The following is a 17,156-nucleotide window of genomic DNA, read 5'->3' as shown; positions in this document are numbered from 1 at the left end:
TAGTATACCGAAATCTACACACAAGAGATAGCCTGCATTATTGATTTAATTCTAAGAAATATACCTGAATCAAGCTGAGTGGTCTCTGAAGAACAGTCTTGACAGCATATACTTGTGAGTGATTTAACTCTGCCAAACTTGGTGCACTGAACCTCTTTGGTAACTGACATTTGATGACAACATCCTCTACCTCATGTCCTAGTAACTTGTGATAGATATATCCCCACACTGAGGTCTCATCTACAGCAAAGGTCTTCAAACCAGCCTGCATCCTACAAAGAGAAAAAAGATGATTTTTAGTGTTGATTATTTTGAATTGACTGTAATGAATATTCAATATAAATTTTATCCACATATTAAAACAAAGTTTTAAGCATTAAATGCAGATGACACATCATCATCTTGAAATCATTATTTTAATGTAATATTTTCCACTGGAAATGAGCAAACTATAGTCAATCAATCATTATTTACATCAAATGTACACCAAGACTATCCCCTCTTAACATTTTTTAAGTGCTGTTTCATGATAACGTACACAATACCTAGGAAATGTGCTTCAAAATTTTAACTATGACTGTCAAGTTATCCCATTTTAAAAGTGCCTTCCCTCTGTACTTTTAAATGGAACAGCCCTTACTTACTTTTACAATAAATATTGGAGATAAATTACCTATCAAATGATGTAGATTTCCAGACAAAGTCAACCACAAAGTTATGTGTACATTCTGTAGGTACACCAGCATTACTCTTCAACTCTATAGCTACTTCATCACTGTGGTCTGGTAACGGGTTAAGGATTATTTCAAAATCTAAATGCTTATCATATGATACAACCGTCCCATTGTTACTCTACATAGTTTATATCCCCTCCTGTCTTGTATATTTATGTAAATGATTTTTCTATTAGGCAAATTTAATTTAAAGAAGAATTCTAACAGAATTTGATTCTATTCTAAAATTAATTTTTTGTGGTTCCTATCATAAAATGTTTTACAATTCTTTTTGTGAATTTTTTTATCCTCCAGCTATTAGTTAAAAATGTTTTCAGTCCATTTTAGTGTGTTTGAAAATTTTTTATTTTGGTTTCATTCAATTTTTTGGTTGTTGTCTCACAAATGAATATCCCACATCTATTTTTATTCATAAATACAACTAGTTGAAGACCTACATATATTTGCATGTTCCACAATTTGCTTCATAAGATACAGGAGAAGATTAGGAATTTTTTAAAACATACTACATTAACAAGATTATGAAAAATAAACATAATGACTGGTTTCCTTCTTTAGAAATGTCTCCTTTGTAACTTTCATGTTTGAATGTATATAGAAAGGATACTGTCTGGTATCTTAATGACATGTCCAACACCGGACCAAGGCTTGTGTAATTCTCCCTGGTATCTCAGTCTCAACTCATCTCCATGCATCAACTTCATCTCTGAAATGTATTAAAATAATTATTATTGCAAAAAATATTAACTTAGTCTCTGTGATGCATTTAAATAATTGATACATATATAGCTACTTTTTATTTTTCATTTTCATCATCACTTTGAAACTGAATAGCCAAATTGGGTATTCTAGTTTTACATATATCACTTAATGAAAACCAATTTGACATTTAAAATGATTGTGTCAATTACATGTAATTCAAGGCAATCTATTATTATTAAAACATTTGTGTAGATTTCACAATATTTGGTCCAGCATCAAATTATATGGTATAATTCATCTCTAAAAATAATAGACTGACTAATTTCACAAAAAAAAAACCTTACGAGTAACAAGAGTGTGTCCATAGTACACTAATGCCCCACTCACACTATAATTTTTCATGTTCAGTGGACCGTGAAATTGGGGTCAAAACTTTAATTTGAAATTAAAATTAGAAAGATCATATCATAGGGAACATGTGTGTTAAGTTTCAAGTTGATGTGACTTTAACTTCATCAAAAACAACCTTGACCAAAAACTTTAACCTGAACGGACGCACGAACGGAGGCACAGACCAGAAAACATAATGCCCCTCTACTATCGTAGGTGGGGCATAAAACAACAGCAAGTCATTAACATTTCAGTATAATTTCCTATTGAATTTTTTTTTTGTAAAAAGAGCCCATAAATATTACCATCATTAGCTTTGGGAAGGTGGAAGAAAGCAATTCTCTTCTTATTGAGACCAACATCCCATCTGACGACAATATTGTCCTGGGTTTGGGACTCCTTCAACTTCTTATCATAGTCAGCTTCCAACTTGACGAGGGGACCAAATATATTCTGGTACTGGTATGCATCATCATACCTAAAAAATAAAACAATGATAATGATCTTCAATTATATATACAGTGAGATCAAATTTCCTAACACTGTTAATTTCAACATAATGTGATGAATTTTGTATAAATGGAAAATGTGTCAATTGGACAATGATGATACCCCTACTTGAATATAATGTTATAAAGGGACATAAGTTATAACTTAAGGAAAGCAAAAGTGACACAACCAAAATTCAAACTCGATCTGAGTTTGCTGGTAATAAGAATTGTGTGTAAGTTTAATCACGTTTGGATGAGGTAAACTTATGTAGGAGAATTGAAACGAAAAGTTTCATTTTTTTCCTATTGTAAAGGAGCATAAGCCTAGAACAGTAAAAAAAAATGATGCCATCCAAATTCAAATCTGATCTCTGTTTTGTAGTAATAAGCATTGTGTATAAGTTACATAACATTTGGTTGAGGCAAACTAAAGTTAAAGAGCTGAAACCAATTTCCATAGGTTCAGACAGACATGCGGAGCAGGGGGCATAAACATTAGATGTAACATTACTAAATAAATTCCAAGCAGCATCTTATTCTTTTCCAAGTGCCATTTACTGTTATGTTGCTATCTCCCTGACATATATCATATATATCTCCTATTCATATGGCAAACCGGTTGCCTAATTTATGAATGACTTTTTCATTACCTGAGAAGAACTTGCTGTGGCTCTTCATCCACTCCTGGCTTTTCCAGATCCTCTAGAGTAGCGTCAGGGTTATCTTTCCATAGTTCTTCTAACTTGTTGATCTGCTGGGCTGTAATCTGACGACTTCTCATCTGTTCCTGGTCTGATGGTACTTTAACCAACCATGATAAGAACTGACGGTCCTGTATCAATGGCTGCCACTGGTTTGGATCCCTGTAAAAGACACAGAGTTTTTGTAAGAAATTTTTACAAACGCCTTTAAATAAGACTATCCTGATCTTGATGCAGAAGTCTTACTTAATTTTTGTCATGCATCAAGCTAAAAAGCATTTTTTTTTCAATACAAAATCAAACTAAGAGCAGCAACTCGTTTCACAGAAAAAAGAACCTTGCATTATAACTTACTATCAGTTCTGTCCAGAAAGGGAGCCCTTGATCTACTAAGCATGTGCAGTACAGCATAAACAAAGGTATAAGAAATTTTTCTTAATACAGTACATTCCGGTTATTTGCATAGCGTATTTGTCAGACGAAATTATGCAATAAAGTGGAGTATGTTTATATCCGAAATGCCAAATTAGAGTCAAATATAACATTGATAGTGCAGATCAGTAAAGGACATCCCTGACGAAAGATGAACGTTCATAATCCACTTACTACATATTGAATGCTTATTTATTTTAATAAAAGTTATTTGTCTAGTGTTATACATTTTATTTCATTGCGTATTCTTTCAATAAAGTTTATAAACACATTTAGTTTTAGTTTATTTATGTACTGACTTTTCATTCACCTGAGATACGAAAATAAAATTGTTATAAAAACAGATTTGTTTCTATGACCCAAAAGTACAAATTACATTGTTAGGCTTTGATTCAAACAAACTGTTGAACAACGCTACACAGTTTATAATCATTTTAAACAATAAATGTGTAATGAACTGCCTTTAATATGCAGTATTTACTGATTGCAGTGATGTAACACTATTACTTTAACTTCGTTAGTTTCGTATATATATGCAAAGCAGTGAACAGGTAATGGGGCCATGCAAGGGTTATAATTATTTGCTGGACACAAGTGTTGAAAGTGAGAAAATATTATAATTAGAAGTTAATGTTCTTTTAAGAAAATGAAAGATTGATGTATAAAATTCCTCAACCATATAAAAATGCCCTGTAATATTTAACATAAATGTAGACCACCCCAAGCCGAATTATGAGATTATACATTGGATAATGATTGATAATTAGCAGGCGTTGTTTTAAAAATTCACCCAAAATGTAATCTATGAACAATGTTTGAAATCCAATCAATAATTAACACCTTTTGAGAAAGAAGATAAGAATGGTTGTGTTTTTACAACAATCAGCTGATTGACATTTTTATGCCCTTGAGGCTTAAAATAGTATATGGGAAACGTTACCTGTGTACACATCGAGGCCTTTTTTATAATCATATCAACACAAAAGAAACTGTTTTTAAACTTTATTTAAATAACGCAGAAGTAAATATGAAATAACGAAAATTATGATGCATTCAAGAAAAAAAATACTTTTCAAATTGCTGTTTCCGGTCAAAAATCTCGTCAGTTTTAACTAAGCATATCTAGCTGGCGATTATTTTCTATGCAATTAACCCGAAATGCCACTTGTGGGGCTATGCATATAACCTGACAATTTAAAATTAGATGAACGGGAAATGGTTTTGTGCAGGAGAAAAGTATGCAATTAACCGAATTATGCTATTAAGCGGTATGCAATTAAGTGGAATCGACTGTAACTTGTAATTAACCATGTTAACTAGAAAAGATTCAATTGCAGAAAAACAAAATGTCTTCTAATAAACCCTTGAAAAGTACGATCTCAGCTTTTCATTTTATTATTTAAACATACAAAGCTTTTATCTTCCAACTATGGATAATCACGAACTCAAAATGGACAGCATACTATACTGTTGACATCTCAAACCATCACATTACACACAAGATAGTATCTAAAGCAAAAGCAAGTGTAACTTACCAGTTCATATCCTTGAGATTGGACAGAGTAGCACAAGGTTGTCTACACAACAAGACCACAACAGAATCAGCCTTAGCTGGTATAAAACCCAACAAGAAGACATTCCTACATCCACAATTGTAACATTCCAGTATGGTCTCTCCCAGGGGTCCATCCTTATGCAGTGTTACTTCCTTTGCTTTGGCTCGGACTAAATGGTTGATAATGTGGCTGCAATTATATATAGCATAATTATCACATTATTGTTGGCTAGTTATTAATAATAAAGCACATTCAACTAATTTTAAACTTCAAAGGTTTAAAGGCCAAGAATTTAGTTTGTTTACCCATCTTACATTAATAAACTATAAGTTCTGAAAATTTTACAGGAAAACACAAGAATTGCTTTTTAATACCACTGTAAAAACAAATCTGAACAATTTACAGAATGAATAGACAAATTCCTGACGAAACAAATGAAGGATCACTACAAGTGTATTTATCCCTGATTCAGAAAACCAGAGTGCCAAAACATTTTTCTAGTATTCTTAGTTAAATTCAAACTGTATATTAATCCAGAACTCCAGATAAGCTGCGTATTTGCGTGATCACGCGATACAAATAATAAAAAAAAACAATGCAATTGCCCATTGCAGGGTTCAATAACCTAATTAATTCAAAGGAAAACCCAATTATATGCCAAAACCATGAGTTCTCAACCCTTTTATTGGCTACCATTTGCGTTATTTACCCTTATCTGTTTACAGTCATCGCGTAAATCTATTTTTATAATATTTATAATTGGAAATTTCCTTTGGTTCTAAAAATAGATCCCTGCATCAATCAGCTGAAATGGGTCCCTGTTGGGAGTTTTCCGTTGCTCAATAGGTACATGTGTTTTTGAAAACATTTCGATCTTCTGGGTGTTTATCCAATTAGCGTGTGTCATGGGCCTACTTCGATTCGTCCAACTCGGGTTAACTCTAGTTGAAAGGTCAGTGCTAATGCACATGTGCGCAACCGTTCCGAATCGAAGTCAAAACTCTTCCATGGAGTTGACTATTATAATGGAGGTGAAAAAAATTGTTTTTTGCTGAGCATTAAAATAAAAAAAAATATTACATAGTGTTTCACAAAGAAAAGTCCTGATCCTGTTTGCTTTTGAAAAATAGTTTGTTATAACGTGAGTTAAAAAAAAAAAATGAAACTTTGAAAAATCTTTCAAAGGAAAACAATTAATTTCTATTTTATTTCCAACCACCACCGACAGCTGATAATAACTTGGTTGTCAGTCGGGTAAACTCGACTCTACTAAGGCCACAATTAAAAATATTTTGGTTTGCCCAAACCCTACCCAAGGTTGAGACAGTGGGTAGGTAGGTAGGCATTTTCTTTTTTTTTTTCAAAAAAAGAAATTGAAGCATCAGGTGTTTATTAGTCTTCATGCCTATCTGATAAAAAACATCTTCAAATCAGGACAATAAAAGAATTTGAGTAGGCAGCATTTTTCTTGGTAGGTAGGGTTTGGGCAAACAAACCTATTCTTTTTTATGGCCTAACCCGAGTTGGACGAATCGAAGTAGGCCTTGTAGTCATATTTTTTTCGCATTGCTTCGGATTTATCATAACATACATTGAATTAAAACGAAACTGAATGTCCGGTAAAAATATTGAATAGAAGCATGTTTTCTGCTTCTTTTGAAAAGCTGGGGGAAAGTTATGATGATAACAAGACTCAGCCAGTGTTTTTAGGAAGCGTCCATCGAACGCACAGGCGTGTGTGCATACCTTAACAAGAACATTGCTAATAAACATGGGGTTTCGTCAAAAACGAAATCAGTTGGAACCAGATGCTCAGGGCGCAGCTATATACGACCGCAGAGGTTGAACCCTGAACAGTTGGGGCAAGTATGGACACAACATTTAAGCTGGATTCAGCTCTAAATTTGGATTGTGATTAAATAGTTGACACAGCATAGGTTTCTGACACAGAATGAATGTGGTCTAATGAACTTAAAATATTTTTTTTGCCTTTGAGCAATTCACTATGCTGTTGAATATTAATCCTCTCAAAAAAATGTTTGAAGAAATTTTCTTTTTATTTATGAAATCTGAAATGAGAAAAATTTACCCCCCCCCCCCCTTTCCCTTTTTCCAAAACTGATCTCAATTCAAATTCCTAATGGAGTTTGCAACAATAACTACTCATTTAAATACATCATAAAATATTAAAATGTAAAATAAAGTGCTTGTTATCACTGAATGGTAAAGATTGTTTTAATTTATCAGTTGGTAGTAAAAGTGAATATACATTGTATATTGTATAAAACAATGATTTAAGTTGATTCAACTACTATTCTGGACAAAGAAAGATAACTCCAATCAATTGAAAATTTCTTGCTATTGCACAATATTGTGCAATTAGATATTTCTTGCTATTGCGCAATACTGTGCAATTGAAAATATTTGCTATTGCACAATACTGTGCAATTGAAGATTTCTTGCTATTGCGCAATACTGTGCAATTGAAAATTGCTTGGTATTGCACAATACTGTGCAACTGAAGATTTCTTGCTATTGCTGAATACTGTGCAACTGAAAATTTCTTGCTATTGCACAATACTTAATATAATAATTTTGGATCCTGATTTGAACCAACTTGAAAACTGGGCCCATAATCAAAAATCTAAGTATATGTTTAGTTTCAGCATATCAAAAAAGCCCAAGAATTCAATTTTTTTAAAATCAAACTTAGTTTAATTTTGGACCCTTTGGACTTTAATGTAGACCAATTTGAAAACGGGACCAAGAATTAAGAATCTACATACACAGTTAGATTTGGCATATCAAAGAACCCCAATTATTCAATTTTTGATGAAATCAAACAAAGTTTAATTTTGGACCCCGATTTGGACCAACTTGAAAACTGGGCCAATAATCAAAAATCTAAGTACATTTTTAAATTCAGCATATCAAAGAAGCCCAAGGATTCAATTTTTGTTAAAATCAAACTAAGTTTAATTTTGGACCCTTTGGACCTTAATGTAGACCAATTTGAAAACGGGACCAAAAATTAAGAATCTACATACACAGTTAGATTCGGCATATCAAAGAACCCCAATTATTCAATTTTTGATGAAATCAAAGTTCAATTTTGGACCCTTTGGGCCCCTTATTCCTAAACTGTTGGGACCAAACCTCCAAAAATGAAACCCAACCTTCCTTTTATGGTCATAAACCTTGTGTTTAAATTTCATAGATTTCTATTTACTTATACTAAAGTTATGGTGCGAAAACCAAGAATCAGGGGCGTAGCTAGGTATTCTTTCAACTGTAGGCACAAATCGGCAGGGGGTCTGGGGCCGCTGAAGGCCTCCAGCAGGTCCAGGGCAGAGCCCTGGTAGGGGGTTCAGGGGGGCCAATCCCCCTTCGGAAAACGGATTTCAGCGTTTTGGCTGCAAAATTTTATGCACAAAAATATCATGATGAAAAAATTGAAGAATTAAGAATAATTTACCATAACATCTGAATGGTGAATTAAATAAAGCAGTACAATTGGAAAATCAAATATTAAAAAAATATTTACAATATGTACTGCCCAGCATAGATCAGTGTATCCCTTTAATTAAGCAGTACACCCTGTTTGATATTTTCAAATCTATTCCAATATGATCGATATATACGTTTAACTTAATTGATAGTACATATTGACGATCCTTCATTAAAAAGATAGGCACGTGCACTTTAACACTGATATTACTATTAAATAACACTATCATTTTGGCTAGAAAGACATCAACCATCAATCTTTTGATTCTTAAACCTTCACCCTAGCCACACAAACACATACACACATAGTCGATGCCAATGCAAAAGTTCTAACGTAACAAAATTCAAGAAATTCGTATTTCTTTATATCCCGCTCTACTGTAAAATTGCTACCTGCTTAGGAATTTGAATAATTGTGGTCATTAGACGTAGATCTGAGAGTACTCAAAACTACTGGAAGCTATTTGATAGATTGATTTTTAAACATCCAGTGTAAAATATTTATGCAAGTTTAGAACAAAAAAAAAACAAAAAACAAATTGATTATTTACAATAAACACAACAGGGAGCTTAGTCCTGTAATCATGGTAACAGGTGTTGTACAGGACGAAGGTCTTGAAATTTGAAAATGCCATGCATTGGAAAGGGAGGGATTATTGGATAGGAGCAGAAACTTTGCCTTTCAGTAGACCAACTACGAACTCCTTAAAGAGTGCCATTCTCTCTACAACTTGGCATAATATCAAATTTCCCCATTCTGACCAGACGTGACTACGTATTTATACATCCTGCACAGCCAAACGGACGACCAATATTGGCAAGTCGAATGAAGACAAAGTGGAAAGCTAGTTGAAAACTAGTAACAACTTATTAAAAATTCATGTGTCTAAGTTGAGGTTCATGTTTTTGTTTTTGTTTTTGTTGATAGAATTGAAATGATCTGAACCAAAGTTCTAGTTTATAGTTTCTATATAAGGTACACACATAAAAAACATTCAATTCTATCCAATATTCCATTCACTAAGGACAAGAGACTAGTGTACACATGACATTCGATAATTAGAGTTGTGACAACTTCACTGGAATTCATGTACATATAACGTTGTTTATTATTTTTTTTAACAAAAAAAAAAATATTTGTGAAAAAATTATGTGTAGGCACGTGCCTAAAGTGCCTAACGGCAGCTACGCCCCTGAGAATAATGCTTATTTGGGCCCCTTTTTGGCCCCTAATTCCTAAACTGTTGGAACCAAAACTCCCAAAATCAATCCCAACCTTCATTTTGTGGTCATAAACCTTGTGTCAAAATTTCATAGATTTCAATTTACTTAAACTAAAGTTATAGTGCGAAAACCAAGAAAATGCTTATTTGGGCCCTTTTTGGCCCCTAATTCCTAAAATGTTGGGACCAAAACTCCCAAAATCAATCCCAACCTTCCTTTTGTGGTAATAAACCTTGTGTTAAAATTTCATAGATTTCTATTCACTTTTACAAAAGTTAGAGTGCGAAAACTAAAAGTATTCGGACGACGACGATGACGACGACGACAGACAACGCAGGACGACGATGCCAACGTGATAGCAATATACTACGAAAAATTAAAATTTTTGCGGTCGTATAAAAAGTGAAAGGCCAAATCAATTATAACATGATAAAGCATCAGAAACCAAAAGTTCTAATAAAAGACAACTAAACCCAGATTTATGTAAATTGAATAAAACAAAAATATTCAGGTATAATTAGAGTTTATATACTATTTTTTTCATTTTACGGTTAATTAATGAATACACACACAGGCACTGGTCTCAGAATTTATTATATAAAGGTATCAGACGAGTGCCTGTGAATACACATATCCGTTTTTGTGAGAAAATACAAAACTGGCAGAAGGTTTGAAACTGGACACAAATTAAACCTACAATTGCTCCTCAGTGAATAAACCAAATAAAACAGCTAGCGAATAACCCTAACCCTAAACCAAATAAAGCAGCTAAACAAAGAAAGAAACATATTTAAGATGGAAAAAAAATTTGGGGTTGCATTGATATTGCCTAAAGATACTATATTGTGTTGATGAAAAAACCCAGTACATTAAGGAGCTTGGTGGTGAAAAACACAATTTAGTATTAACTTGAGGGGTGAATTGGAATTGATAATGCAATTAAAAAACTTTTTCACCCAATTATATAAGAAAATGGTGGGTAAAAACCCCAATTTGTGAATTCCTATCTGGAGCTCTGTTAACCATGTCAATATTTCAAGTCTTATCTTGATAATTATATGACGTTTTATTTTCATAATTGACAAGAATACAAACCTTCCAGAAGTGTTACCACGACCATTACAGAACCATTTCTTTGTACTGTTACAAAATACTACACAGCTTGGATCATGAATTCCACAGTATCTATAATAGAAAATCTTGTTTAAATATAATATATACATGTACAATCAACAGAGCAGAAGTTGTAACTTGTACTTCCATTCATGCCATTTGAAATCAGGTTGGTTGGTATATAAGTCAATGATACATGTACATAATGTAGCAGACACTTAACAAGTGAAATATTTGTGTGAAGTCTTAGGAATCTGGATTGAGGAACTAATTACATAAAATGTGTACCTTCTTTCATGTTTTATATAGTGTGTGTCGTCAATAGTACTGTTTATTTTATTTTCAACAAGTGAGTTTTAATGTCCTTTTAGTTTTTTTGCCTTTCTGTAAAGAATATTTTATCTCTGAAGATTGTTAAATAAAAGTTGCCATTTGCCATGGAAGATTATCATATCTTAAAAAATAAACTGCACTGTTTCTTCTTTAGGCCACCCTTAAAAAATTGTTTATTTGGCATTGCCGACCCACACTATCAGCAGGTGGGTAGGTAGGTAGGAATTTTTTTTAATTTTTTTTTACATTTAAAAGCTTTATAAGTGTAAATTATGAAGTCTCTAGATCAATGTTGTCTAAAGCATTGCAGCATTGTTGTGTGTACATGCTGGTAGTTTCTTTGAAAGGGGTCAACCGTCAATGTCACATTCTACATCATATGGATAATTTCATGTAAGACAGTCAGTTTTATTGGCAGAGTTAACCAAAGTACCCAGAAAAAAACACAGAACTGAGGCAGGAAACTGACAAATTAACCATATCAAATGTATGACGTGAAAATTGATCTTTTATTGTGGGACTGCCCATTGAACAGAGGCATGATGTCACATCTTGAAGTTGTGGTCACAGTTTGGTAAAATTACCATAAGTTAAATGGCTCAACCACTACGGCTCCTTGTACAAATGGACAAAGATTTAAAACTTTGATTGCTTGCTTTGGTTTTATAAACATCACTTTCTACACCATATAGGTAATTTCATGGCAGTCAGTTTTAGTGGCGTACTAAACCGTAGTACTTGAAGGAAAACGCCAAACTGCGGGAGGAAACTGACTAACCTTATCACATATGACATGAAAATCAAACCTTAATTTTACAACTGCCCAACTAAGGCTCAAACCAATACCTAGAGGCTAGTAATCATACATGTAAGGTGTGACGAACTACCATACAAACACGCCTACTGCCCCTGTTAAGTTTTGAGGATAAAGGATCTGTACCAAATTAGGATATAGCAAAATATTAAAAATTTGGTTGGCACAAATAGACATACTAATATTATCCAAGTTGAAGGTTTTTCAGGGCTAGGTTTAAAACGTATGATAAATTCAAAATGGAAATATGCAGCAGGACAGACAATTTTTGCAGATAAATAAATTATGGGTTGTAATGCTTGTTTGATTAACAGAAATTTGGACATGCATTACATGAATACAGATAAATTAATGAGCCCTTAGAATTGTGGAAAAGGAGGGATTTTATTCATCACTAGTACGCTAGATACATTTATAAATATGTTTCTGTCAGTATCTTTTCTGTTTTAAGAATTATCTTATTCATATTAAGAAGAAAGGCAAGAAAAGGCGGAAGTACTTCAATTGACACAAGATGCTAGTCATTAAAATATGTATGTTTTGTTCCAGGCTAGCATCTACTGGTACAAAACTACTATAAACCTCTAAATCTGGGACCATTCTGGTCTTTTAGCTTTGGTGCTTACAGCCATAATTATCTTGAATGCATCATTGTGGTTCTGACTGTAGTAGATACTTTGTTCTCTGGTTCAAGGGAAAATTTGTCAATGATAAATTTCAAATATTTAATAAGTTCAACAAATGTAAGAGCCACGCATATTTGTTCTGTGATGTACCGGTGAAAAACTTCTATCTCATGAAGCGACAAAGTCAAGCAGAAATCATCTGTTTCTGCTTTACAAAAGATAAAATTTGAGTCCTCTACAAGGTCTCTCAGAACGTTTCTTTAAAAAAATAGCTGAAAATTTGATTTTTGATAAAATCCATGTCCCTTAACCAATTCATTGCAGCATAGGGAGATGCTTTCCCCTGCCGGCCTCTTTGACATTACTTTTGGCAGACTTTTTCTATTCCAAGTCATTTAAATGTTTGCTCCCAATACAGTGTAAGGCAAGCGCTTTTAAGATCGTGATTTGAAATAAGTAAAGCCAGGAACAAACTCGGCGGATACGATCAAATTCCGGCACAATTTCGATTTTTTTTAAATAAAAAAAAAAAAATCTTGAAACGCAAATAAAATTATTTGGGCGGCAAGTTTTTCAGTGGGTCGGGCGGCAATGCCAAACAAATAAAATTTTATTTTAGGCCTTACTTAAACTCCCCTCCTCCCCTTCCCATTTTGTACATCGTGATAATTCTTTATAAGCCAATTGCTTCAAATGTGTATAGCTTTTAACAATGTTAAGAGAACTTACGAGCATGCATGTTTTGGGAGATCTTTCATACAAAACTGTTCTTCTTCATCTTCCTCAAAGTTCAGCTCCCCAACTCCCTGTGCTACATTATTAACTTTCACTTCGATGGTACCTTTAGCATCCACGTCATTAGGGATACTGCCATCTATACCATTCACCTGATAAATATTATAAACAAAGTTACAAACACATCTCAAAAAGATAAAACTTCAATTCTCATTCATAAGATATTAATAAAACATATATATAGGTCTCAATCTATCCAATTACAATCCTTAGCATTGAAGAAAGGTACATTGTACAAAATATTAGAAAATCTTTGTAGCCTAACATTGCATGTTTAGCAAGGGTCCTTTATTTGTAGTTCATGTAGTTCTAAACCTTTCAAAAACAAGAATGTGTCCATATCACACGGATGCCCTACTAGCACTATCATTTTCTTTGTACAGTGGACCATGAAATTGGGTTCAAATGTCTTTATTTGTCATAGAAATTAGAAGATCATATCATAGCCTAGGGAACATGTGTACTACTAACATTGACTAAGTCATGTAAGTTTCAAGTTGATTGAAAACATGGTTCTATTCAATATTTTTTATTTTTCTTTTGCTTTAATTCATTGCCATGTGTTAGATAAATCCTGATCAATACGAAAGAATTAATTATGATGACATGACTTACGCTAATAGGATAAACACAGAGAAGATCGAAACCTGTTTTATTCAACACATGTACTTTTTTAGCAGAAAATTCCAACAGGGACCCATTTCAACTACTTGCATACTTGAGGTGTCACTCTATTGTATTTTAAGAACAAAAGAACATTTCCACAGTCTGCACGGTTTAATAGCCATGCCACTAGTCCCATGCCCCAGACTAGTAAAATTTCTTTCAGACTATTATGTTTTTGCAAAACTCTGTTTGGAGTTTTGGACCAATAAGAAAAATGTCAAAATATTGTAGTTGAAAAAGTTTTTGGTGCAGACTGTTTCCACTTATAACATATTACAAAAATAGATTTACACGACGACAATGTAATAAATAACACGATAGTGACTTAAGGTTTTGACATACAATCATGTCAAAAGAGTTTTCCTTTGCATGAATTGGGTGTTTGAACATTGCAATTGGCACTTGCATTGGGTTTTCAATTGTTTATATTGCATGATCAGGCATAAGCAGCTTATCTGGAGCTCTGCTAGTACTAGTGGGTGTTAGTTGAGACGGTTTCGTTGAGACAGCTCAAATTAGAAGGATGTTTTTGGTTTTTGAAGGCACTGGATAAAATGAATGTAATTTTAATAAACTCCTTGACGGGAAGATAGAAAGATAATTTGACGGAATTTAAATACTATAAATATTTGATTTATTGTATACACTTTAATGTATGATTGCCATGAATGAAACCCGCTGAAACTGAGAGTTAATCAAGTTTGCACACGTGTTGCATACTTTCGTTCCATGACGAGTTAAACTGATAAGAAAACTGACATGCTTATTTACCTGGCTTTGATTGGAGTCAAGCTGTGATGCTTGAGTTTGAGATTGTGTCTGAGACGGGAGCGTAAAATCAGTGAAATCAAAATCAGTTCCTTGCGTGTCGGCCCCAAGGAGATCCTCCTCTGTTTCGAGGAATGTCAACGTTTGGGAATTCGGGGCGTAAGCGTCAACACTCATATTGGCATCGCTTGATTACACACAGTTCTTTGTTATATCTGTTTAACGTGTTGACTCTTAATTCATGTCAATAACGGGAATTAATTGGTCGGAATGCGTTTCCTCCTAACTCATGCCATTTGTGTCCAAGGCCGTTGACGTCACTACCACAACAAATTTTGATGACGTTCCGGTATGAATAAAAGACAGAAATAAATTGTAGAAACACAGGACTGAGCCTGTAAAGTGCCTCTAAATAATTCGAAATATAATACATTAATACATCTACTGATATGCATTCAAATGGTGCGAAACATATGGCTTCAGTGTTAGTCGTTTCGTTAACATATTTCTTCAATGTTATACAAGATAAAATATGGATTTTTTTTTATCATGACTCATGATAGATGCATGTACTTTGGTCTAATGTGATGTTATATATGAATACTATGATTTAATAAATATTATTTTTTTTTATAGCAGAATGCATTGAGTATGTAGGTTAAGGCAGAGTATTTGGTTAGCTTGCTTGTTAGCAGAAATGAAGTCTTACCACTGACTTGAAAAAAATAGGGTCGACTGCATCATCAGATCCTCAGTTTAGATTATGCCGGATAAAGCAAATATACAATTAACCAGGAACATATATATTAACTATGCAGTTCCCAGAATTAACCAACAGTTCCAGTCTGCTTTTTCTTTCAAACTAGGAATTCCAAGATAGATGTGGATGATCTGCTAAAGTTTTAAACCGTTACCGTAGCCACTGAAATAACATCTGAATATTCAGTATCATCTTTCAAAACTCTTATGATTCTGGAGAATTACCAAAAGACTGGAAAATGACCAACGTCTGTCCTATCTTCAAAAACAGGTCAAAAGTAGAAATTGCAAGAATGATATGCTTTATATATTAAGTATTACAATATTGCTGAATATGCGTTCCTGTAACGACGAATGCTATATTTTGGCAAAAACAAAAAGTGGTCATTATGTTCAGATTAAGGAAAATGTTACAACAGATTCCAACGAGTATGAAGCTACATGTAGATTCTTTGGTTAGCTTCCTTGCTAGCTCAACCATGAAGTCATTATTGGGTAAGGTCCACAAGCCTTTGGGTGGAGTCAATAGTTAAACAAAGAACCAATGAGAACTAGTGACAGAATATAAACATGTAAAACTAGTTTTACAAGTTATAGTTTAAAAATAAGTTTTCAATCTAAATTTTAAATTTATTGATAATTATAAGCTAATTCACAAGCATGTTGTAGGTGTGTTTGATTTTCCAATTTTATTTCAATCAATTACTCAGTTTATTTATAACTCCTGTTATGTGTATTTACTTTACAATATGGTACAATCACGGCGTAAATATAAGGTTTATGACCCCTTCTGTAGCCTTTGAGTTACGAATTGTTCAAACTGCAATAGTATAAATAGAGCAAAGATAATGAATAATAGAGATGGGCTATTTTGTACATAAATAATGGGGAAACTTCGAGCAAGCATTATTATTTATAGTTTAATTGCATTTAAAAATTAAACGGGATTTTGTGGCAAATAAACCAAGATTTTTGTAGAAAATCCACAGATATTTTTGTTATAAAATTTAAGGCATAGATTACTCACTTGATTTTCTATAATGTTCTAGCGTTTATTGTTTACACAAAGTCCTAAACAACCTTAATTTTTTTTTAAAGTCACGAAAGTCGAGCGCATCCTAGAAGGTGTACTTAAATTGGTCCATATTTATATTTGTTTTAACCAATATCTAAATTTATAAACTTGTTTTAACGAAATCATTGCTAGCACTGCTTGCAATATCCTCCATCTATCAAGCATCAAATTGCCAACTATGAGAGTACAAGGGGAAATGCTGTGGATTTTCTATAAAAGTTCCATTTGTTTAGCATTGAATCGACACAAGGCATGCCAAGAAATTGCCTCCGTTGAAATTCTACAAACACCCCATAGAGCAAATTACATGGATGATTAATATTGACCATTTGGTATATGGCCGTGTTCTAAGCAACACGTACATGAAGGTCATAAATTAATTTCTTGAATGAAATCAAATCTTTAGCTACTAATGACTGCCGTAGGAGGTCGACCGGAATTTTTAGCGAGGATTTCTTGGCATGGTACAT

The 17,156-nt window shown here is 33.3% G+C and overlaps 1 protein-coding gene across 1 annotated transcript in view; it reads right to left on the bottom strand.

Moving 5' to 3' along the window:
• Window positions 1-15,186, bottom strand: part of LOC143072167 (regulator of nonsense transcripts 1-like) — a 30,973-nt gene extending 15,787 nt beyond the window's left edge. The window contains exons 1-9 of the mRNA XM_076246990.1: window positions 14,856-15,186; window positions 13,353-13,510; window positions 10,833-10,922; window positions 4,986-5,195; window positions 2,968-3,180; window positions 2,132-2,304; window positions 1,342-1,440; window positions 674-782; window positions 65-272 (exon numbers count right to left, since the gene is read on the bottom strand). Of these exons, the coding sequence (XP_076103105.1) occupies window positions 65-272; window positions 674-782; window positions 1,342-1,440; window positions 2,132-2,304; window positions 2,968-3,180; window positions 4,986-5,195; window positions 10,833-10,922; window positions 13,353-13,510; window positions 14,856-15,029 (1,434 nt within the window). The 5' untranslated portion in view covers window positions 15,030-15,186. The remainder of the gene's footprint in view (window positions 1-64; window positions 273-673; window positions 783-1,341; window positions 1,441-2,131; window positions 2,305-2,967; window positions 3,181-4,985; window positions 5,196-10,832; window positions 10,923-13,352; window positions 13,511-14,855) is intronic.
• Window positions 15,187-17,156: the final 1,970 nt, after the last annotated feature.

The sequence above is a fragment of the Mytilus galloprovincialis genome, chromosome 4 (genome assembly GCF_965363235.1).
Source record: "Mytilus galloprovincialis chromosome 4, xbMytGall1.hap1.1, whole genome shotgun sequence".
NCBI classification, from domain to species: Eukaryota; Metazoa; Mollusca; class Bivalvia; order Mytilida; family Mytilidae; genus Mytilus; species Mytilus galloprovincialis.
The sequence above is the reverse complement of the archived record's forward strand: the minus strand, read 5'-3'. Positions and strand labels throughout refer to the sequence as shown.